This window comes from Patiria miniata, unplaced genomic scaffold, assembly GCF_015706575.1.
Source record: "Patiria miniata isolate m_02_andy unplaced genomic scaffold, ASM1570657v1 HiC_scaffold_4, whole genome shotgun sequence".
Classification (NCBI taxonomy): Eukaryota; Metazoa; Echinodermata; class Asteroidea; order Valvatida; family Asterinidae; genus Patiria; species Patiria miniata.
In genome coordinates this window covers 10,789,615-10,812,231 of record NW_024037071.1, presented here as the reverse complement: position 1 = coordinate 10,812,231, position 22,617 = coordinate 10,789,615, and the positions used below count along the sequence as shown (strand labels likewise).

General features: G+C 37.9%; 6 protein-coding genes across 6 annotated transcripts; all 6 read left to right on the top strand.

Annotated features, from left to right (window-relative positions):
- Window positions 1–1,464: 1,464 nt before the first annotated feature.
- On the top strand, window positions 1,465–2,558 carry LOC119739813 (hepatic lectin-like). The gene is made up of 2 exons (XM_038214896.1): window positions 1,465–1,582; window positions 1,721–2,558. Exons 1-2 carry the CDS (start codon window positions 1,477–1,479, stop codon window positions 1,921–1,923), a joined length of 309 nt encoding a protein of 102 aa, XP_038070824.1. The 5' UTR covers window positions 1,465–1,476; the 3' UTR covers window positions 1,924–2,558.
- Window positions 2,559–4,045: 1,487 nt separating this feature from the next.
- On the top strand, window positions 4,046–4,502 carry LOC119739811 (snaclec convulxin subunit beta-like). Its single transcript, XM_038214895.1, has one exon. The coding sequence runs from the start codon at window positions 4,046–4,048 to the stop codon at window positions 4,367–4,369; it is 324 nt and encodes a 107-aa protein (XP_038070823.1). The 3' UTR covers window positions 4,370–4,502.
- Window positions 4,503–9,698: 5,196 nt separating this feature from the next.
- Window positions 9,699–10,879, top strand: LOC119740103 (perlucin-like protein). Its single transcript, XM_038215304.1, has 2 exons — window positions 9,699–10,082; window positions 10,217–10,879. Exons 1-2 carry the CDS (start codon window positions 9,776–9,778, stop codon window positions 10,411–10,413), a joined length of 504 nt encoding a protein of 167 aa, XP_038071232.1. The 5' UTR covers window positions 9,699–9,775; the 3' UTR covers window positions 10,414–10,879.
- Window positions 10,880–16,178: 5,299 nt separating this feature from the next.
- On the top strand, window positions 16,179–16,819 carry LOC119740102 (C-type lectin lectoxin-Enh1-like). Its single transcript, XM_038215303.1, has 2 exons — window positions 16,179–16,389; window positions 16,623–16,819. The coding sequence occupies exons 1-2, from the start codon at window positions 16,179–16,181 to the stop codon at window positions 16,817–16,819; spliced, it is 408 nt and encodes a 135-aa protein (XP_038071231.1).
- Window positions 16,820–19,157: 2,338 nt separating this feature from the next.
- LOC119740101 (asialoglycoprotein receptor 2-like) lies at window positions 19,158–21,735 on the top strand. The gene is made up of 3 exons (XM_038215302.1): window positions 19,158–19,473; window positions 19,613–19,716; window positions 21,715–21,735. The coding sequence occupies exons 1-3, from the start codon at window positions 19,158–19,160 to the stop codon at window positions 21,733–21,735; spliced, it is 441 nt and encodes a 146-aa protein (XP_038071230.1).
- A 210-nt stretch (window positions 21,736–21,945) lies between these two features.
- LOC119740100 (tetranectin-like) lies at window positions 21,946–22,593 on the top strand. Its single transcript, XM_038215301.1, has 2 exons — window positions 21,946–22,252; window positions 22,391–22,593. The coding sequence occupies exons 1-2, from the start codon at window positions 21,946–21,948 to the stop codon at window positions 22,591–22,593; spliced, it is 510 nt and encodes a 169-aa protein (XP_038071229.1).
- Window positions 22,594–22,617: the final 24 nt, after the last annotated feature.

Below are 22,617 nucleotides of genomic sequence, written 5' to 3'. Positions count from 1 at the left end.
GTATTTTTATGTGGAAGGAAGTGGAACATTAGCGTACATAATTCGTCCATAATGAACTTGTCAACATTATACAACTCGACATTATACAACCATGCATGCGTAATCATTATAGACGCCGTTTGCACAACAGTGGCATGACAAAAATGTAATACATTGGCGTACACGTACGTAATAATACAGGTTGATATACATGTACGTGTACATGTACATTAATGGCCTTTAGATATGAACACCAGTCCAAGCTCTATTTCGAAAACAAGGAGTATAATTTTTGTTTTTCACCTCAAGATTTCAAATGTGGGGCACCGGAGGGGGGGGGGGGGGCAACGGACATCTGCTGGGGGGGGGGGGACACGTGCCCCCTTGCCCCCCCTCCTAGTGACACCACTTGTGTTAAAAACATCATATCCCACATCACACCAGCCAACAATATCACCAAAAATAGTGAAAGAGATCACATTTTAGGTACATGATACTTCAGTCAAATGAAACCATGTCGTGTCATGAAAAAAAAACACCAGGATAATCCCACAAAACTCCAAGGTAGACAATTAGTACCAGTATAAGGTAGGGCAGGACTATCAACTCTGGAATTATAAAGCATGTTGTTTTAAGATTGGAAACAGAAAGGCTTAAATAAAGGTTATGGTAAGAGCCAGTTATCATGGTTGTGATAGTGTTCCGATATGTTTATGTAAATTGTTTTGGTTTTGCTGAAACTTCTCTTTATAGTGATCTGTGGACACCGTCAATTTTATAACTGTATTTGTCTTTAAAAGTCCATAACTGGATCTGTACATGAGTGATTTGAATGATTCTTTTACTACAAGAATGGGCTTGCACATCCTAGATCTAAAAAGAGCTCTTCTTTAAGAAATAGGGGTGCCATTTGGGTTTCCTTTTTTGACTTACAGTACCTTGTACATGTACACACAAATCAAATCATCTTCAAGTTTAATAAAACATCCAGAGTCTCTGCATACTATTCAATGCATTGAGGGTCCATTGGCATATAATTTGAGTTGTCTCATTGTTATACAGAAGAAAAGGGAATAGGAGTCACAATGGCTGCTATTACTTGTACTACCTTTCATCAATATTCTGCACCAGTTCATATTGTCCATGATACAAAGGCCGGGCTTCCAACTTGTTTTGGTATCTTACCTCTCTTAATTAAAAGAAAATATCTGACGCTCAATTCTTAACAAAATGAGTCAACGTGAAATGCAGTCACTTCATTGCAGAACCAGACACCAGTTGAGTAAGGCCTGAGAGATGATGGTGTCTAAACGGTTCATCTTTGGCTTGATAAGCCTTCATCTGATGATGGGTTGCTCTGGTGGTAACGAGATGTGTAAGGCCTCCATTGGGCATGGATGGGCATGTCCTCCCACTTGGTACCAGTGGGGACGCAAATGCTACAAAGCCATCACTGAGCGCCTGACATGGTTTGAGGCAAAAGATGAGTGCATCAAGATGGGAAGTGTCTTGGTTGTGCCACAGTCTCAGGAGGAAACTGAGTTCCTGGTCCAGCTACAGCAATCCAACTTTTGGATAAACTGCAATGATCTCCAGGAAGAAGGTTGGTTGAAATTTTGAATTTACAAAATTTCATCAAATTAATACCAGAACATTGTGAGCTTGTTTGTTTTAAACAATCATACCGATACTTGGCAATTCCCACCTCTGTATTTATTTCCATTCTGTTTTTTTTTAATAGGTACTTGGAAGTGTGAGAATGATGAGGCTGAGTTCAGGAATTGGTGGACTAGTCCACAGTGGGGGCCGCAACCTGATAACAGGAGAGGTATTGAGCACTGTGCCGAGATGTGGGTAGATCAAGAAGCGGAATGGAATGATGTGCGATGTGATGCTCAACTCCCTGCAATATGCAACCAACCTGCACCACAGCTGCACTTTTAACCATGTTAACCGGCAAAAGTTATTATTGACTGGCAATCAAAAATGGACACCATGCAATTTGCCTACTTAGTAGAGATTTGAACCCACAACGATGAGAACAAAATACTCAATCTGTCAAATATAGCTTCACTGTTCAAGATGATGGGAAAAAAACTCTTTATAGCAATAAAAGACACTGACCATTACAGGAATTGAACCCCATCACCACAAATTGACAACACTCTACCAAAAAATTCCAAGCTCAGAAGGTTCAAGGCACACAGTAGAAAGAAACATACATGTAAACTTGGTTAAAATACCAAACAAAATTTAAATGACAAAACAATGAGAATGCTGCTAAGTGTTATTTTTATGTTTAGTGAAGCTACATGTACGTGCTTAATGTGTAAAATACCAACAAGAGTTTACTGCTAATGCTTTTTTTCTAAATTACTTAAAGAATAAAATTCTGATATGGAATTTGATTTGTCCTAGAAAAGAGGCAAACTTTTAACTCAAACAACATCAAGCAGAAAGGATGTAAACAATTCTTTCAAAATATAGCGTTACATGTGTGTCAGCAGGTCTGATGACCATAGTGAGTTTTTTCGCTTTTGCTGACCATTTTGTCCACGCGGTCATAGGTTTGTCTTATTTTCTGTGTTAGTCTATTTTATGTTATCTTGAATTGTATTGTTCTTATTTAATAATAATAACATAATGCTTGCATACAAGACGTTGAAATTGTGATGTAGCAAATTGATTGGCAATTGGATATTGAAATAAATTACCTGGTAGATGCACCCTCTCGGAATTAAAGATTGCAATTTTATTATTGGTTTTGCTCTTCTCTGATGAAAACTTGAGCTTTGTATTAAGTTTGAATGAAGTCAGCAACAAGTCACCCCAAGTTATCACAAGTCAATCACAAGACATCCATTTTCAAGTTATGTCACAAGCTACTCAAAGGAAATGTTTGTGGCAATGTTCCATCTCATGGCTTGTAAAACGCGCTGCAAAGTCTGACTGGGTATCCATCACTTTTGACTGGGCGTGATATACCTGAAATTAAGTTTTTGACTGACTTTCACTTTTGGCGATAAGTTGCACCAATCTTGCCTCTGATAACAAGGTTCAATACAGCGTGGCCTACTTGCATATTGATGGCTCCTTCAAATCTCTATTTGATGGAGTCTTCGAGTTAATGAAACAAAACAACAACTTCTGGTAACCACATGTCAGTTATCATTATTGAGATTCTGTCATGGTCAAAGATGACTCAAATGATTGTTGCTTTTCCTGTCATTGATTGACACACTAAGCAGAAGTGAGTGGCACCGATACAACAGAAAGAGACCCAGCATGTTTTGATATCTTCCCTTGTGAAATTAAAAGAAAATAACAGAGTGTGGGAGATGATGGTATGTTTGAAACCGACTGGCAGATAGTCCTCACCGTTCATGATCTTGGCCTTTGTCATAAGGTTTGATGACAATCTGCGGATTGTTTCTGAGTTTAGGAATGGTTGATAGTTCTGTTTTGGTCATGTTTGTGAGGGGGTTCCTCAGCCGGATGTGGGCTACTTCCATTTTCGTTGTTTCCAAATAATTCTCAAGTGTGAAAATAGGGGTGGTTTTTGGAAACCATGAAAACGGAATTTTAAATGTTTTTTGTTTGAGGGGTTTATTTATTCTTTTACTAAGAGAATTAGGCTTTCACATCCTAGATCTGAGTGCTTCATGTAGATCTTCTTTAAGAAATAGAGGGCGCCCTTTGAGTTCCCTGTGTTTTACTAAACTTGTACAAATAAGTCAAAATCATCTTCAAGTTAATGAATCACCCAGAATCTCTGCATACCATTCAATGCATTTAGGGTCCATTCTCATAATTTTGTGTTGTCTCATTGTTACAGAAATGGGAACAGGAGTCGTAATGGTTGTTTTTATTTGTACTACCTCTGATCAATATACTGCACCAGTTCATATTGTCCGTGATACAAACGCCGGGCTTCCAACTTATTTTGGTATCTTCACTCTCTTAATTAAAAGAACATATTGGAGGCTGAATTCTTTACAGAATGATTCAACGTGAAATGCAGTTACTTCATTGCAGTACCAGACACCAGTGGAGTAAGGCATGAGAGATGGTGGTGTCTAAACGGTTCATCTTTGGCTTGATGAGCCTTCATCTGATGATGGGTTGCTCTGGTGGTAACGAGATGTGTAAGGCCTCCATGGGGCATGGATGGGCATGTCCCCCAACTTGGTACCAGTGGGGACGCAAATGCTACAAAGCCATCACTGAGCGCCTGACATGGTCTGAGGCAAAAGATGAGTGCATCAAGATGGGAAGTGTCTTGGTCGTGCCACAGTCTCAGGAGGAAACTGAGTTCCTGGTCCAGCTACAGCAATCCCACTTTTGGATCAACTGCAATGATCTCCAGGAAGAAGGTTGGTTGAAATTTTGAATTTACAAAATATCAACAAATTAATACCAGAACATTGTGAGCTTGTTTGTTTTGAAGAATCATACCGGTACTTGGCAATTCCCACCTCTGTATTGATTTCCGTTCTGTTTTTTTTACAATAGGTACTTGGAAGTGTGAGAATGATGAGGCTGAGTTCAGGAATTGGTGGACTAGTCCACTGTGGGGGCCGCAACCTGATAACTGGAGTGGTATTGAGCACTGTGCCATGGTGTGGGTAGTTCAAGAAGGGAAATGGAATGATGTGCGCTGTGATAGTCAACTCCCTGCAATATGCAACCATCCTGCACCACAGCTGCACTTTTAATCAGCAACAAGTAATTATAGACTGGCAATCAAAAATGGACACCATGTAATTTGCCTACTTAGTAGAGATTTGAACCCGCAATGATGAGAACAAAAGACTCAATCTGTCAAATATAGCTTCCCTGTTCAATATACAGGATGGAAAAAGAACTCTTTTTAGCAATAAAAGACACTGACTATTACAGGAATCGAATGCATCACCTCAAAAACGTGAAGTCAAATTCACAACACTCTACCAAAAAAATCCAAGCTCAGAAGGTTCAAGGCACACAGTAGAAAGAAAAATACATGTAACTTGGTTAAAATACCAAACAAATTTAAATGACAAAACAATGAGAATGCTGCTAAGTGTTATTTTTTATGTATAGTGAAGCTAAGTGCGTAAGGTAAAAAATACCAACAAGAGTTTACTGCTTAAGCTTTTTATTCTAAATTACTTATAGAATAAAATTCTGATATGGAATTTGATTTGTCCTAGAAAAGAGGCAAACTTTTAACTCAAACAACATCAAGCAGAAAGGATGTAAAAAATTCTTTCAAAATATAGCGTTACATGTGTGTCAGCTGGTCTGATGACCATAGTGAGTTTTTTTCGCTTTTGCTGACCATTTTGTCCATGCGGTCATAGGTTTGTCTTATTTTCTGTGTTAGTCTATTTTATGTTATCTCGCATTGTATTCTTCTTATTTAATTATAATAACATAATGCTTGCATACAAGACGTTGAAATTGTGGTGTATCAAATTGATTGGCAATTGGATATTGAAATAAATTACCCGGTACATGTAGATGCACCCTCTCAGAATTAAAGATTGCAATTTTATTATTGGTTTTCCTCTTCTCTGATGTAACTTGAGCTCTGTATTAAGTTTTAATGAAGTCAGCAACAAGTCATCCCAAGTTATCACAAGTCAATCACAAGACATCCATTTTCAAGTTATGTCACAAGCTACTCAAAGGAAATGTTTGTTGCAATGTTCCATCTCATGGCTTGTAAAACGCGCTGCAAAGTCTGACTGGGTATCCATCACTATGGACTGGGTGTGATATACCTGAAATTAAGATTTGACTGACTTTCACTTTTGGCGATGAGTTGCACCAATCTTGTCTCTGACAGCAAGGTTCAATACAGCGTGGCCTACTTGCATATTGATGGCTCCTTCAAATCTCTATTTGATGGAGTCTTCGAGTTAATGAAACAAAACAACAACTTCTGGTGACCACATGTCAGTTATCATTATTGAGATTCTTTCATGGTCAAAGATGACTCAAATGATTGTTGCTTTTCCTGTCACTGACAATAAGCAGAAGTGAGTGACACTGGTACAACAGAAGGAGGTCCCGCATGTTTTGATATCTTCCCTTGTGAAATTAAAAGAAAATATCAGAGTTGGGCCATGATGCTTGTCAAGATCAGCCCCCTTGATGTGCAGTCATTTTAACACTGGACTCCAGTCCGGTGGGAGATGATGGTATCTAGAGGGTTCATCTTTGGCTTGATATGCCTTCATCTGATGATGGTTTACACTGGTGGTAACAAGATGTGTTCACAAGGCCTCCATTGGTGGTCGTAGAGGGGTGTGTCCTCCTACTTGGATCCAGTGGCAGGGGCGGCGGAACCGGGGGGGCTTTTGCCCCCCCCCCCCAGATTTTCCCAAGTGCCCCTTTTGCGGCCATAAATGTGCCCCCTCGAACAGTAAAGTGCCCCCTCAAGATACAACAAAAATGCCCTTAAAGTATCTTACTATTTCTTAGAAGTAACCATATCCCAATAATGGTATAGATATTTTTGATATAAACGAGGAATATAAAAATCAAGTCCCAAAACACATACAATACGGCCTGAAAAAGGCACATAATGCATATTTAGCATATAATCATTGGTTTTGAAGAGCGCCCCCTATGTTGGAAGATGGTACCAGTCATAGCATTACATGTACATGTGTGTCAGACAGTCTGAGGACCATGGTGAATATTTTTTTCCCCTTTATTTTTTTTTCCTTTTGCTGTTCCTCTGCAGTCATACGGTTTCGTCTTAGGTTCTGTATTAGTCTATTTTATGCTATGTTATGCATAATGTGTTATCTTGTATTGTATTGTTTTTATTCGCTATATAAAATGATAAAAGTAATAATAATAATAACAAAATGCTGAGATACAGGATGCTGAAGTTCTGATGTGGCAAATAAATTGGTAATTGGATGTTGAAATCAATTATCTAATTCGAAAATAAAGTTGAAGCAAGACAGATCTTTTTTAATATACCGGTATTTTAAATTTGGGTCAAATCCCTTGGCTTAAAGTATTCCCTTTTCCATGACCTTTCCACATTTTATTTTTTTTTATTTTGTAACTTCCAGCATTTGTATGGATTCTTTGGAGTATATTAAAAAATACAAACAACTTCAGGAAAACTGGAGCTCCCCTAGGCTGATATCTGGGCATTTTCTTGAAGGTGGCACACTCCCCCACCATTACCCACTAGTGCATTTGCAAAATGTATAGCATCTTTTCGTGTTTTTTATTATGGCAAAATGCCTAGCAACGTTATTACACGTACAATGTACATCTCAAGGTTACCAGTGCTGCCCAAGTTGCCATATTGCTAGGCAATAAACCACGGTGGTACCGGTAGATATTTTAAATAAATAATAACACAATGCCTGGTTACAGGATGCTGAAATTGTGATTTTGCAAATAAATTGGCAATAGGATATTGAAATGAATTAGATGCACCTTCTCAGAAATAAAGTTGAAGCAAGAAAGATATTTTGAAAATATTCCGGTATTTTAGATTTGGTTGTTTAAAAATCCCTTGGCTAAAAATGTTCCCTGTTTCATGACCTTTCCACATATTAATTTTTTGATTTTGTAACTTACAACATTTTTATGGATTCTTTGGAGTTTTATACAAATAATAAAAAAAGACTTCAGGAAAACTGCAGCTCCCCTAGGCTGATATCCGACATATTAACAACTTGTACAATTGCAAAATGTATAGAATCCTTAAATAAAGGAATAAATGTGTGATTGGAAGGTATTAAACACTCTGTTTAAGACCGGTTGAAGTCTGGATGCTGATAGTTAACCGAGCTGAATAATTACCCTTTCGGTAAAAAAAATCTAAACTTTTCGGTCCACAAGAGTAAACAAAAAGGCAAAAATTACAAATTCCAATGATTTCTTTCAACAAAACACCACACAATGCTAAGGCCCTCTGGTAAACAACAACTTATATATGGAATGCTGTGTGATGTCGTGCAGAATGCAAATGTACGGGTGTAGTGTGAATTTAGGACTATGATGTACTTACTCACTGGTAGCATTGTGCATGCCTGCGTGAGGATTGTGAAGGTTCAACCAATAAAACCATGCCGGCACCAGATTTCATACATGTACCTTTTAAGAAGCAACAGTAATTACTGACTGGCAATAAAAAAAATGGACACCATGCAATTTGCCTACCTAGTAGAGATTGGAACCCACAACGACGAGAATAAAATACTCAGTCTGTCAAATATAAATAAAGCTTCCCTGTTACAGGACGGAAAAAGGACTCTAGCAATAAAAGACAGTGACCATATCAGGAATCAGACCCATCATTACAAGAAATGCTCAAAATTCCAAGCTCAAAAGGTTCTAGACACACAACTTGAAATCATACATGTACACTTGGTGAACGACTGAAACAAAACTGAAATGACTAAAAAATAGGAATGCTGCTAACAAGATGTTGCCAAGTGCTGTGTGTGAAAACTACTAACAAGCGTTTACTGCTTATTATCTTTCTAAATTGCTTATAGAATAAAAGTCTGAAACAAAGTGTAATTTGTCCAAGAAAATAGGCAGTGTCTTACTTCTTTTAGAAACCATTTAGAAAGGATGTAAAAATTTACTTGATCAAGTTGACAAGTCTTTCAAAATTGGCTTTCTAGCATTACATATACATGTGTGTCAGCCAGTCTGAGGACCATAGTGATTTTTTTTTTTTTTTGATTTTTTTTTGCTTTTGCTGTTCCTTTGCAGTCATATGGTTTTTATCTTAAGTTCTGTATCAGTCTATTTTATGCTATGTTACATGTATGTATAATTTCTTATCTTGTATTGTATTGTTTTTATTCGCTATACATGTATTACATGATCTTGTATTGTATTGTTTTGATTCACTATATAAAATGATAAAAAAAAAATAATAATAACACAATGCCTAGTTACAGGATGCTGAAATTGTGATTTTGCAAATAAATTGGCACTTGGATATTGAAATAAATTAGATGCACCGTCTCAGAAATATAGTTGAAGCAAGAAAGATATTTTGAAAATATTCCGGTATTTTAGATTTGGTTGTTTAAAAATCCCTTGGCTAAAAATGTTCCCACATTTTAATTTTTTGATTTTGTAACTTACAGCAATTTTATGGATTCTTTGGAGTTTTATACAAATAATAAAAAAAGACTTCAGGAAAACTGCAGCTCCCCTAGGCTGATATCCGACATATTTACAACTTGTACAATTGCAAAATGTATAGAATCCTTAAATAAAGGAATAAATGTGTGATTGGAAGGTATTAAACACTCTGTTTAAGACCGGTTGAAGTCTGGATGCTGATAGTTAACCGAGCTGAATAATTACCCTTTCGGTAAAAAAAATCTAAACTTTTTGGTCCACAAGAGTAAAAAAAAAGGCAAAAATTACAAATTCCAATGATTTCTTTCAACAAAACACCACACAATGCTAAGGCCCTCTGGTAAACAACAACTTATATGGAATGCTATGTGATGTCGTGCAGAATGCAAATGTACGGGTGTAGTGTGAATTTAGGACTATGATGTACTTACTCACTGGTAGCATTGTGCATGCCTGCGTGAGGATTGTGAAGGTTCAACCAATAAAACCATGCCGGCACCAGATTTCATACATGTACATGTAGGAGTCCAACTCCAAATTTCACATGAAACTGGACAAGTAACAGTCGCTTGTTACATTCACCAAAAAGAAATATCTACATATTGCTCTACAAGGATATTACAAGTTGAGGTGCAGTCATTTCACCACTGGACATCAGTGGCATGAGATGTGAGAGATGATGGTGTCTAAACGGTTCATCTTTGGCTTGATAAGCCTTCATCTGATGGTGGTAACTGGTGGTAACGAGATGTGTAAGGCCTCCATTGGTGGTCGTAGAGGGGCGTGTCCTCCCACTTGGTACCAGTGGGGACGCAAATGCTACAAAGCCATCACTGAGCGCCTGACATGGTCGGAGGCAAAAGATGAGTGCATCAAGATGGGAAGTGTCTTGGTCATGCCACAGTCTCAGGAGGAAACTGATTTCCTGCTCCAGCTACAGCAATCCAACTTTTGGATAAACTGCAATGATCTCCAGGACGAAGGTTGGTTGAAATTAGAATTTACAAAATATCAACAAATTAATAGCAGAACATTGTGAGCTTGTTTGTTTTGAAGAATGGTTGTTTGGGAATTCCCACCTCTGTATTTATTTCAATTCTGTTATTTTGTTCAATAGGTACTTGGAAGTGTGAGAATGATGAGGTTGAGTTCAGGAATTGGTCGACTGGTCCACAGTGGCTGCAACCTGATAACTTGAATGGTGAGCACTGTGCCATGGTGTGGGTAGATCAAGAAGGGAAATGGAATGATGTGCGCTGTGATAGTCAACTCCCTGCAATATGCAACCAACCTGCACCACAGCTGCACTTTTAATCAGCAACAAGTAATTATAGACTGGCAATCAAAAATGGACACCATGTAATTTGCCTACTTAGTAGAGATTCGAACCCGCAACGATGAGAACAAAAGACTAAATCTGTCAAATATAGCTTCCCTGTTCAATATACAGGATGGAAAAAAGAACTCTTTATGGCAATAAAAGACACTGACTATTATAGGAATTGAACGCATCACCTCAAAAACGCAAAGTCAAATTCACAACACTCTACCAAAAAATTCCAAGCTCAGAAGGTTCAAGGCACACAGTAGAAAGAAAAATACATGTAAACTTGGTAAAAATACCAAACAAATTTCAATGACAAAACAATGAGAATACTGCTCAGTGTTATATTTATGTATAGTGAAACTAAGTGCGTAAAGTGAAAAATACCAACAAGAGTTTACTGCTTAAAGGGAATGTACATCATTGGCTTTTGCTGAAATTTTCAGAAATGAACTATTTGAGGGTTAGTATAATAGATTAAATATTGTTACACTGACAAATTTTGAAGTTTGGTGTTCGAAAAGGTTGGAAAAACCAAGCAAAACAAAAATGTTCAAGTAGTCTGGTTCCCTGACTCCACAAAAGATAAAATGGATCAATTAATATATAGATGATGGAAAACTGTAAGGCAAGGGAACCAGTCTAGCTGGCCTGCACCCGTTCATGAACATGTAACCAATAGCAAACAAAATTTGGACTGGAAAAAAATGGGAAATTTGGAGCAGTAGTTGAAAAATAGTTAGGTTTTTCCAACGGCCGACCACCGTTGGAAATGTTTACAAAAATACCATTTTCTTGAAAATGACTTCACACCAGGTGCCATAATTTTACAAGATGCTTGAGACTGTCATTTACCAACATCCTAGTAAGGTATTTCATAAAAACTTGGTACATTGTAGTTTTATTTTTTGATGTTTGCAAATGTTGTATATTCCCTTTAGGCCAAAAAAAAAAGTTGCACCAATCTTGCCATGGGCGTCGGCAAAATGAAAAAGTTTTTTTTTCAATACAAGATGATGTCTCAAAACCGCCAAACTCACTGGTTTGACTGGAATCCTGCTGCTGCACAATTTTAACGTGTTTTTAGATGGGGTTATGATCGAGAATAAGCTTTATGTGGACTCTCTGGACTCCCATATATTTGCACTATAGTCGGGCACCATTTGCAGTCATCAGCCGACATTTGAAGCAAAAAAAAAAAAAAAAAACAGGTAAAAAAAAAAAAAGCCGGTCGCCGCACCACTTTTGGGGCAAGCTCCATACCAGAAACCGGAAACTTTTTTTTTTGGCCCTAAGCTTTTTTCTAAATTACTTATAGAATAAAATTCTGATATAGAATTTGATTTGTCCTAGAAAAGAGGCAAACTTTTAACTCAAACAACATCAAGCAGAAAGGATGTAAACAATTCTTTCAAAATATAGCGTTACATGTGTGTCAGCAGGTCTGATGACCATAGTGAGTTTTTTCGCTTTTGCTGACCATTTTGTCCATGCAGTCATAGGTTTGTCTTATTTTCTGTGTTAGTCTATTTCATGTTATCTTGCATAGTATTGTTCTTATTTAATTATAATAACATAATGCTTGCATACAAGACGTTGAAATTGTGGTGTAGCAAATTCATTGGCAATTGGATATTGAAATAAACTACCCGGTACATGTAGATGCACCCTCTCAGAATTAAAGATTGCAATTTTACTATTGGTTTTGCTCTTCTCTGATGAAAACTTGAGCTCTGTATTAAGTTTGAATGAAGTCAGCAACAAGTCATCCCAAGTTATCACAAGTCAATCACAAGACATCAATTTTCAAGTTATGTCACAAGCTACTCAAAGGAAATGTTTGTGGCAATGTTCCATCTCATGGCTTGTAAAACGCGCTGCAAAATCTGACTGGGTTTCCATCACTTTTGACTGGGTGTGATATACCTGAAATTAAGTTTTTGACTGACTTTCACTTTTGGCGATAAGTTGCACCAATCTTGCCTCTGATAACAAGGTTCAATACAGCGTGGCCTACTTGCATATTGATGGCTCCTTCAAATCTCTACTTGATGGAGTCTTCGAGTTAATGAAACAAAACAACAACTTCTGGTAACCACATGTCAGTTATCATTATTGAGATTCTGTCATGGTCAAAGATGACTCAAATGATTGTTGCTTTTCCTGTCATTGATTGACACACTAAGCAGAAGTGAGTGACACCGATACAATAGAAAGAGATGTTTTGATATCTTCCCTTGTGAAATTAAAAGAAAATAACAGAGTGTGGGAGATGATGGTATGTTTGAAACCGACTGGCAGATAGTCCTCGCCGTTCATGATCTTGGCCTTTGTCATAAGGTTTGATGACAATCTGCGGATTGTTTTTGAGTTAAGGAATGGTTGATAGTTCTGTTTTGGTCATGTTTGTGAGGGGGTTCCTCAGCCGGATGTGGGCTACTTCCATTTTCGTTGTTTCCAAATAATTCTTAAGTGTGAAAATAGGGGTGGTTTTTGGAAACCATGACAACGGAATTTTAAATGGTTTTTGTTTGGGGGGTTTATTTATTCTTTTACTAAGAGAATTAGGCTTCCACATCCTAGATCTGAGTGCTTCATGTAGATCTTCTGTAAGAAATAGAGGGCGCCCTTTGAGTTCCCTGTTTTTTACTAAACTTGTACAAATAAGTCAAAATCATCTTCAAGTTAATGAATCACCCAGAATCTCTGCATACCATTCAATGCATTTAGGGTCCATTCTCATAATTTTGTGTTGTCTCATTGTTACAGAAATGGGAACAGGAGTCGTAATGGTTGTTTTTATTTGTACTACCTCTGATCAATATACTGCACCAGTTCATATTGTCCGTGATACAAAGGCCGGGCTTCCAACTTATTTTGGTATCTTACCTCTCTTAATTAAAAGAAAATATTGGAGGCTGAATTCTTTACAGAATGATTCAACGTGAAATGCAGTTACTTCATTGCGGTACCAGACACCAGTTGAGTAAAGCCTGAGAGATGGTGGTGTCTAAACGGTTCATCTTTGGCTTGATAAGCCTTCATCTGATGATGGGTTGCACTGGTGGTAACGAGATGTGTAAGGCCTCCATTGGGCATGGATGGGCATGTCCCCCAACTTGGTACCAGTGGGGACGCAAATGCTACAAAGCCATCACTGAGCGCCTGACATGGTCTGAGGCAAAAGATGAGTGCATCAAGATGGGAAGTGTCTTGGTTGTGCCACAGTCTCAGGAGGAAACTGATTTCCTGCTCCAGCTACTGCAATCCAACTTTTGGATAAACTGCAGTGATCTCCAGGAAGAAGGTTGGTTGAAATTTTGAATTTACAAAATTTCAACAAATTAATACCAGAACATTGTGAGCTTGTTTGTTTTGAAGAATCGTTGTTTGGGAATTCCCACCTCTGTATTTATTTCCATTCTGTTATTTTGTTCAATAGGTACTTGGAAGTGTGAGAATGATGAGGCTGAGTTCAGGAATTGGTCGACTAGTCCACAGTGGCCGCAACCTGATAACTGGGGTGGTGAGCACTGTGCCGGGGTGTGGGTAGATCAAGAAGGGGAATGGCATGATGTGCGCTGTGATACTCAACTCCCTGCAATATGCAACCAACCTGCACCACAGCTGCAATTTTAATCAGCAACAAGTAATTATAGACTGGCAATCAAAAATGGACACCATGTAATTTGCCTACTTAGTACAGATTCGAACCCACAACGATGAGAACAAAAGACTCAATCTGTCAAATATAGCTTCCCTGTTCAATATACAGGATGGAAAAAAGAACTCTTTATAGCAATAAAAGACACTGACCATTACAGGAATCGAACGCATCACCTCAAAATCGTGAAGTCAAATTCACAACACTCTACCAAACAATTCCAAGCTCAGAAGGTTCAAGGCGCACAGTAGAAAGAAAAATACATGTAAACTTGGTTAAAATACCAAACAAATTTAAATGACAAAGCAATGAGAATGCTGCTAAGTGTTATTTTTATGTATAGTGAAGCTAAGTGCGTAAAGTGAAAAATACCAACAAGAGTTTACTGCTTAAGCTTTTTTTTTCAAAATTACTTATAGAATAAAAGTCTGATATGGAATTTGAGTTGTCCTAGAAAAGAGGCAAACTTTTAACTCAAACAACATCAAGCAGAAAGGATGTAAAAAATTCTTTCAAAATATAGCGTTACATGTGTGTCAGCTGGTCTGATGACCATAGTGATTTTTTTTCGCTTTTGCTGACCATTTTGTCCATGCGGTCATAGGTTTGTCTTATTTTCTGTGTTAGTCTATTTTATGTTATCTTGAATTGTATTGTTCTTATTTAATTATAATAACATAATGCTTGCATACAAGACGTTGAAATTGTTATGTGGCAAATAGATTAGCAATTGGATATTGAAATAAATTACCCGGTAGATGCACCCTCTCAGAATTAAAGATTGAAATTTAATTATTGGTTTTCCTTTTCTCTGATGAAAACTTGAGCTTTGTATTAAGTTTGAATGAAGTCAGCAATAAGTCATCCCAAGTTATCACAAGTCAATCACAAGACATCCATTTTCAAATTGTGACATAAGCTACTCAAAGGAAATGTTTGTGGCAATGTTCCATCTCATGGCTTGTAAAACGCGCTGCAAAATCTGACTGGGTTTCCATCACTTTTGACTGGGTGTGATATACCTGAAATTAAGATTTGACTGACTTTCACTTTTGGCGATAAGTTGCACCAATCTTGCCTCTGATAACAAGGTTCAATACAGCGTGGCCTACTTGCATATTGATGTCTCCTTCCAATCTCTATTTGATGGAGTCTTCGAGTTAATGAAACAAAACAACAACTTCTAATAACCACATGTCAGTTATCATTATTGAGATTCTTTCATGGTCAAATATGACTCAAATGATTGTTGCTTTTCCTGTCATTAATTGACAGACTAAGCAGAAGTGAGTGGCACCGATACAACAGAAAGAGACCCAGCATGTTTTGATATCTTCCCTTATGAAATTAAAAGAAAATATCAGAGTGTGGGAGATGATGGTATGTTTGAAACCGACTGGCAGATAGTCCTCGCCGTTCATGATCTTGGCCTTTGTCATAAGGTTTGATGACAATCTGCGGATTGTTTTTGAGTTTAGGAATGGTTGATAGTTCTGTTTGTGAGGGGGTTCCTCAGCTGGATGTGGGCTACTTCCATTTTTGTTGTTTCCAAATAATTCTCAATTGTGAAAATAGGGCTGGTTTTTGGAAACCATGACAACGGAATTTTAAATGGTTTTTGTTTGAGGGGTTTATTTATTCTTTTACTAAGAGAATTAGGCTTTCACATCCTAGATCTGAGTGCTTCATGTAGATCTTCTTTAAGAAATAGAGGGCGCCCTTTGAGTTCCCTGTTTTTTACTAAACTTGTACAAATAAGTCAAAATCATCTTCAAGTTAATAAATCACCCAGAATCTCTGCATACCATTCAATGCATTTAGGGTCCATTCTCATAATTTTGTGTTGTCTCATTGTTACAGAAATGGGAACAGGAGTCGTAATGGTTGTTTTTATTTGTACTACCTCTGATCAATATACTGCACCAGTTCATATTGTCTGTGATACAAAGGCCGGGCTTCCAACTTATTTTGGTATCTTCACTCTCTTAATTAAAAGAAAATATTGGAGGCTGAATTCTTTACAGAATGATTCAACGTGAAATGCAGTTACTTCATTGCAGTACCAGACACCAGTGGAGTAAGGCATGAGAGATGATGGTGTCTAAACGGTTCATCTTTGGCTTGATGAGCCGTCATCTGATGATGGGTTGCTCTGGTGGTAACGAGATGTGTAAGGCCTCCATTGGTGGTCGTAGAGGGGCGTGTCCTCCTACTTGGATCCAGTGGGGTGGTAAATGCTACAAAGCCATCACTGAGCGCCTGACATGGTCTGAGGCAAAAGATGAGTGCATCAAGATGGGAAGTGTCTTGGTCGTGCCACAGTCTCAGGAGGAAACTGAGTTCCTGCTCCAGCTACAGCAATCCAACTTTTGGATAAACTGCAATGATCTCCAGGAAGAAGGTTGGTTGAAATTAGAATTTACAAAATATCAACAAATTAATACCAGAACATTGTGAGCTTGTTTGTTTTGAAGAATGGTTGTTTGGGAATTCCCACCTCTGTATTTATTTCCATTCTGTTATTTTGTTCAATAGGTACTTGGAAGTGTGAGAACGATGAGGTTGAGTTCAGGAATTGGTCGACTGGTCCAGAGAATCCACAACCTGATAACTTGAATGGTGAGCACTGTGCCGAGGTGTGGGTAGATCAAGAAGGGAAATGGAATGATGCACACTGTGATCTTCAACGCCCTGCAATATGCATCCAACCTGCACCACAGCTGCACTTTTAATCAGCAACAAGTAATTATAGACTGGCAATCAAAAATGGACACCATGTAATTTGCCTACTTAGTAGAGATTCGAACCCGCAATGATGAGAACAAAAGACTCAATCTGTCAAATATAGCTTCCCTGTTCAATATACAGGATGGAAAAAAGAACTCTTTATGGCAATAAAAGACACTGACTATTACAGGAATTGAACGCATCACCTCGAAAACGCAAAGTCAAATTCACAACACTCTACCCAAAAATTCCAAGCTCAGTAGGTTCAAGGCACACAGTAGAAAGAAAAATACACGTAAACTTGGTAAAAATACCAAACAAATTTCAATGACAAAACAATGAGAATACTGCTCAGTGTTATATTTATGTATAGTGAAACTAAGTGCGTAAAGTGAAAAATACCAACAAGAGTTTACTGCTTAAAGGGAATGTACATCATTGGCTTTTGCTGTAATTTTCAGAAATGAACTATTTGAGGGGTTAGTATAATAGATTAAATATTGTTACACTGACAAATTTTGAAGTTTGGTGTTCGAAAAGGTTGGAAAAACCAAGAAAAACAAAAATGTTCAAGTAGTCTGGTTCCCTGACTCCACAAAAGATAAAATGGATCAATTAATATATAGATGATGGAAAACTGTAAGGCAAGGGAACCAGTCTAGCTGGCCTGCACCCGTTCATGAACATGTAACCAATAACAAACAAAATTTGGACTGGAAAAAAATGGGAAATTTAGAGCAGTACATGTAGTTGAAAAATAGTTAGGTTTTTCCAATGCTGGTCGGCCGACCACCGTTGGAAATGTTTACAAAAATACCATTTTCTTGAAAATGACTTCACACCAGGTGCCATAATTTTACAAGATGCTTGAGACTGTCATTTACCAACATCCTAGTAAGGTATTTCATAAAAACTTGGTACATTGTAGTTTTATTTTTTGATGTTTGCAATGTTGTATATTCCCTTTAGGCCAAAAAAAAAAAGTCTCCGGTTTCTGGTATGCGCGCGTCGCCGCAGCCACGGGCGTCGGCAAAATGAAAAAGTTTTTTTTCAATACAAGATGATGTCTCAAAACCGCCAAACTCACTGGTTTGACTGGAATCCTGCTGCTGCACAATTTTAACGTGTTTTTAGATGGGGTTATGATCGAGAATAAGCTTTATGTGGCCTCTCTGGACTCCCATATATTTGCACTATAGTCAGGCACCATTTGCAGTCATCAGCCGACATTTGAAGCCCAAAAAAAAAAAAAAAAGGTAAAAAAAAAAAAAGCCGGTCGCCGCACCACTTTTGGGGCAAGCTCCATACCAGAAACCGATAACTTTTTTTTTTTTGGCCCTAAGCTTTTTTCTAAATTACTTATAGAATAAAAGTCTGATATAGAATTTGATTTGTCCTAGAAAAGAGGCGAACTTTTAACTCAAACAACATCAAGCAGAAAGGATGTAAACAATTCTTTCAAAATATAGCGTTACATGTGTGTCAGCAGGTCTGATGACCATAGTGATTTTGTTTCGCTTTTGCTGACCATTTTGTCCATGCGGTCATAGGTTTGTCTTATTTTCTGTCTTAGTCTATTTTATGTTAAATGTTATTGATAATTCTTATCTTGCATTGTACTGTTCTTATTTAATTATAATAACATAATGCTTGCATACAAGACGTTGAAATTGTGATGTAGCAAATTGATTCGCAATTGGATATTGAAATAAATTACCTGGTAGATGCACCCTCTCGGAATTAAAGATTGCAATTTTATTATTGGTTTTCCTCTTCTCTGATGTAACTTGAGCTCTGTATTAAGTTTTAATGAAGTCAGCAACAAGTCATCCCAAGTTATCACAAGTCAATCACAAGCCATCAATTTTCAAGTTATGTCACAAGCTACTCAAAGGAAATGTTTGTTGCAATGTTCCATCTCATGGCTTGTAAAACGCGCTGCAAAATCTGACTGGGTTTCCATCACTTTTAACTGGGCGTGATATACCTTATCAGCCTGTATTAGCGTGGCCTACTTGCATATTGATGTCTCCTTCAAACCTCTACTTGATGGAGTCTTCGAGTTAATGAAACAAAACAACAACTTCTGGTAACCACATGTCAGTTATCATTATTGAGATTCTGTCATGGTCAAAGATGACTCAAATGATTGTTGCTTTTCCTGTCATTAATTGACAGACTAAGCAGAAGTGAGTGACACCGATACAACAGAAAGAGACCCAGCATGTTTTGATATCTTCCCTTGTGAAATTAAAAGAAAATATCAGAGTTGGGCCATGATGCTTGTCAAGATCAGCTCCCTTGATGTGCAGTCATTTTAACACTGGACTCCAGTCCGGTGAGATGTGGGAGATGATGGTATCTAGAGGGTTCATCTTTGGCTTGATAAGCCTTCATCTGATGATGGGTTGCACTGGTGGTAACGAGATGTGTAAGGCCTCCATTGGGCATGGATGGGCATGTCCTCCCACTTGGTACCAGTGGGGACGCAAATGCTACAAAGCCATCACTGAGCGCCTGACATGGTCGGAGGCAAAAGATGAGTGCATTGAGATGGGAAGTGTCTTGGTCATGCCACAGTCTCAGGAGGAAACTGAGTTCCTGGTCCAGCTACAGCAATCCAACTATTGGATAAACTGCAATGATCTCCAGGAAGAAGGTTGGTTGAAATTTTGAATTTACAAAATTTCATCAAATTAATACCAGAACATTGTGAGCTTGTTTATTTTGAAGAATCGTACCGGTACTTGGCAATTCCCACCTCTGTATTGATTTCCATTCTATTTTTTTTTCAATAGGTACTTGGAAGTGTGAGAATGATGAGGTTGAGTTCAGGAATTGGTTGACTAGTCCACAGTGGCCCCAACCTGACAACTGGGGAGGTATTGAGCACTGTGCTGAGGTATGGGTAGATCAAGAAGGGAAATGGAATGATGCACACTGTGATCTTCAACGCCCTGCAATATGCATCCAACCTGCATCACAGCTGCACTTTTAATCAGCAACAAGTAATTATAGACTGGCAATCAAAAATGGACACCATGAAATTTGCCTACTTAGTAGAGATTCGAACCCGCAACGATGAGAACAAAAGACTCAATCTGTCAAATATAGCTTCCCTGTTCAATATACAGGATGGAAAAAGAACTCTTTATAGCAATAAAAGACACTGACTATTACAGGAATCGAACGCATCACCTCAAAAACGTAAAGTCAAATTCACAACACTCTACCAAAAAATTCCGAGATCAGAAGGTTCAAGGCACACAGTAGAAAGAAAAATACACGTAAACTTGGTAAAAATACCAAACAAATTTAAATGACAAAACAATGAGAATGCTGCTAAGTGTTATTTTTATGTTTAGTGAAGCTAAGTGCTTAATGTGTAAAATACCAACAAGAGTTTACTGCTAATGCTTTTCTTCTAAATTACTTAAAGAATAACATTCTGATATAGAATTTGATTTGTCTTAGAAAAGAGGCAAACTTTTAACTCAAACAACATCAAGCAGAAAGGATGTAAACAATTCTTTCAAAATATAGCGTTACATGTGTGTCAGCAGGTCTGATGACCATAGTGATTTTTTTCCCTTTTGCTGACCATTTTGTCCATGCAGTCATAGGTTTGTCTTATTTTCTGTGTTAGTCTATTTTATGTTATCTTGCATTGTATTCTTCTTATTTAATTATAATAACATAATGCTTGCATACAAGACGTTGAAATTGTGGTGTAGCAAATTGATTGGCAATTGGATATTGAAATAAATTACCCGGTACATGTAGATGCACCCTCTCAGAATTAAAGATTGAAATTTTACTATTGGTTTTGCTCTTCTCTGATGAAAACTTGAGCTCTGTATTAAGTTTGAATGAAGTCAGCAACAAGTCATCCCAAGTTATCACAAGTCAATCACAAGACATCCATTTTCAAGTTATGTCACAAGCTACTCAAAGGAAATGTTTGTTGCAATGTTCCATCTCATGGCTTGTAAAACGCGCTGCAAAATCTGACAGGGTTTCCATCACTTTTGACTGGGTGTGATACACCTGAAATTAAGATTTGACTGACTTTCACTTTTGGCGATAAGTTGCACCAATCTTGCCTCTGATAACAAGGTTCAATACAGCGTGGCCTACTTGCATATTGATGTCTCCTTCCAATCTCTATTTGATGGAGTCTTCGAGTTTAATAATGAAACAAAACAAAAAACTTCTGGTTACCACATGTCAGTAATAATTATTGAGATTCTTTCATGGTCAAAGATGACTCAAATGATTGTTGCTTTTCCTGTCATTGATTGACACACTAAGCAGAAGTGAGTGGCACCGATACAACAGAAAGAGACCCAGCATGTTTTGATATCTTCCCTTGTGAAATTAAAAGAAAATAACAGAGTGTGGGAGATGATGGTATGTTTGAAACCGACTGGCAGATAGTCCTCGCGGTTCATGATCTTGGCCTTTGTCATAAGGTTTGATGACAATCTGCGGATTGGTTTTGAGTTAAGGAATGGTTGATAGTTCTGTTTTGGTCATGTTTGTGAGGGGTTCCTCAGCCGGATGTGGGCTACTTCCATTTTCGTTGTTTCCAAATAATTCTCAAGTGTGAAAATAGGGGTGGTTTTTGGAAACCATGACAACGGAATTTTAAATGGTTTTTGTTTGAGGGGTTTATTTATTCTTTTACTAAGAGAATTAGGCTTTCACATCCTAGATCTGAGTGCTTCATGTAGATCTTCTTTAAGAAATAGAGGGCGCCCTTTGAGTTCCCTGTTTTTTACTAAACTTGTACAAATAAGTCAAAATCATCTTCAAGTTAATGAATCACCCAGAATCTCTGCATACCATTCAATGCATTTAGGGTCCATTCTCATAATTTTGTGTTGACTCATTGTTACAGAAATGGGAACAGGAGTCGTAATGGTTGTTTTTATTTGTACTACCTCTGATCAATATACTGCACCAGTTCATATTGTCCGTGATACAAAGGCCGGGCTTCCAACTTATTTTGGTATCTTCACTCTCTTAATTAAAAGAAAATATTGGAGGCTGAATTCTTTACAGAATGATTCAACATGAAATGCAGTTACTTCATTGCAGTACCAGACACCAGTGGAGTAAGGCATGAGAGATGGTGGTGTCTAAACGGTTCATCTTTGGCTTGATGAGCCTTCATCTGATGATGGGTTGCTCTGGTGGTAACAAGATGTGTAAGGCCTCCATTGGGCATGGATGGGCATGTCCCCCAACTTGGTACCAGTTGGGACGCAAATGCTACAAAGCCATCACTGAGCCCCTGACATGGTCTGAGGCAAAAGATGAGTGCATCAAGATGGGAAGTGTCTTGGTTGTGCCACAGTCTCAGCAGGAAACTGAGTTCCTGCTCCAGCTACAACAATCCAGCTTTTGGATAAACTGCAATGATCTCCAGGAAGAAGGTTGGTTGAAATTTTGAATTTACAAAATTTCAACAAATTAATACCAGAACATTGTGAGCTTGTTTGTTTTGAAGAATCATACCGGTACTTGGCAATTCCCACCTCTGTATTGATTTCCGTTCTGTTTTTTTACAATAGGTACTTGGAAGTGTGAGAATGATGAGGCTGAGTTCTGGAACTGGTGGACTAGTCCACAGTGGGGGCCGCAACCTGATAACTGGGGAGGTATTGAGCACTGTGCCGGGGTGTGGGTAGATCAAGAAGGGGAATGGAATGATGTGCGCTGTGATAGTCAACTCCCTGCAATATGCAACCAACCTGCACCACAGCTGCACTTTTAATCAGCAACAAGTAATTATAGACTG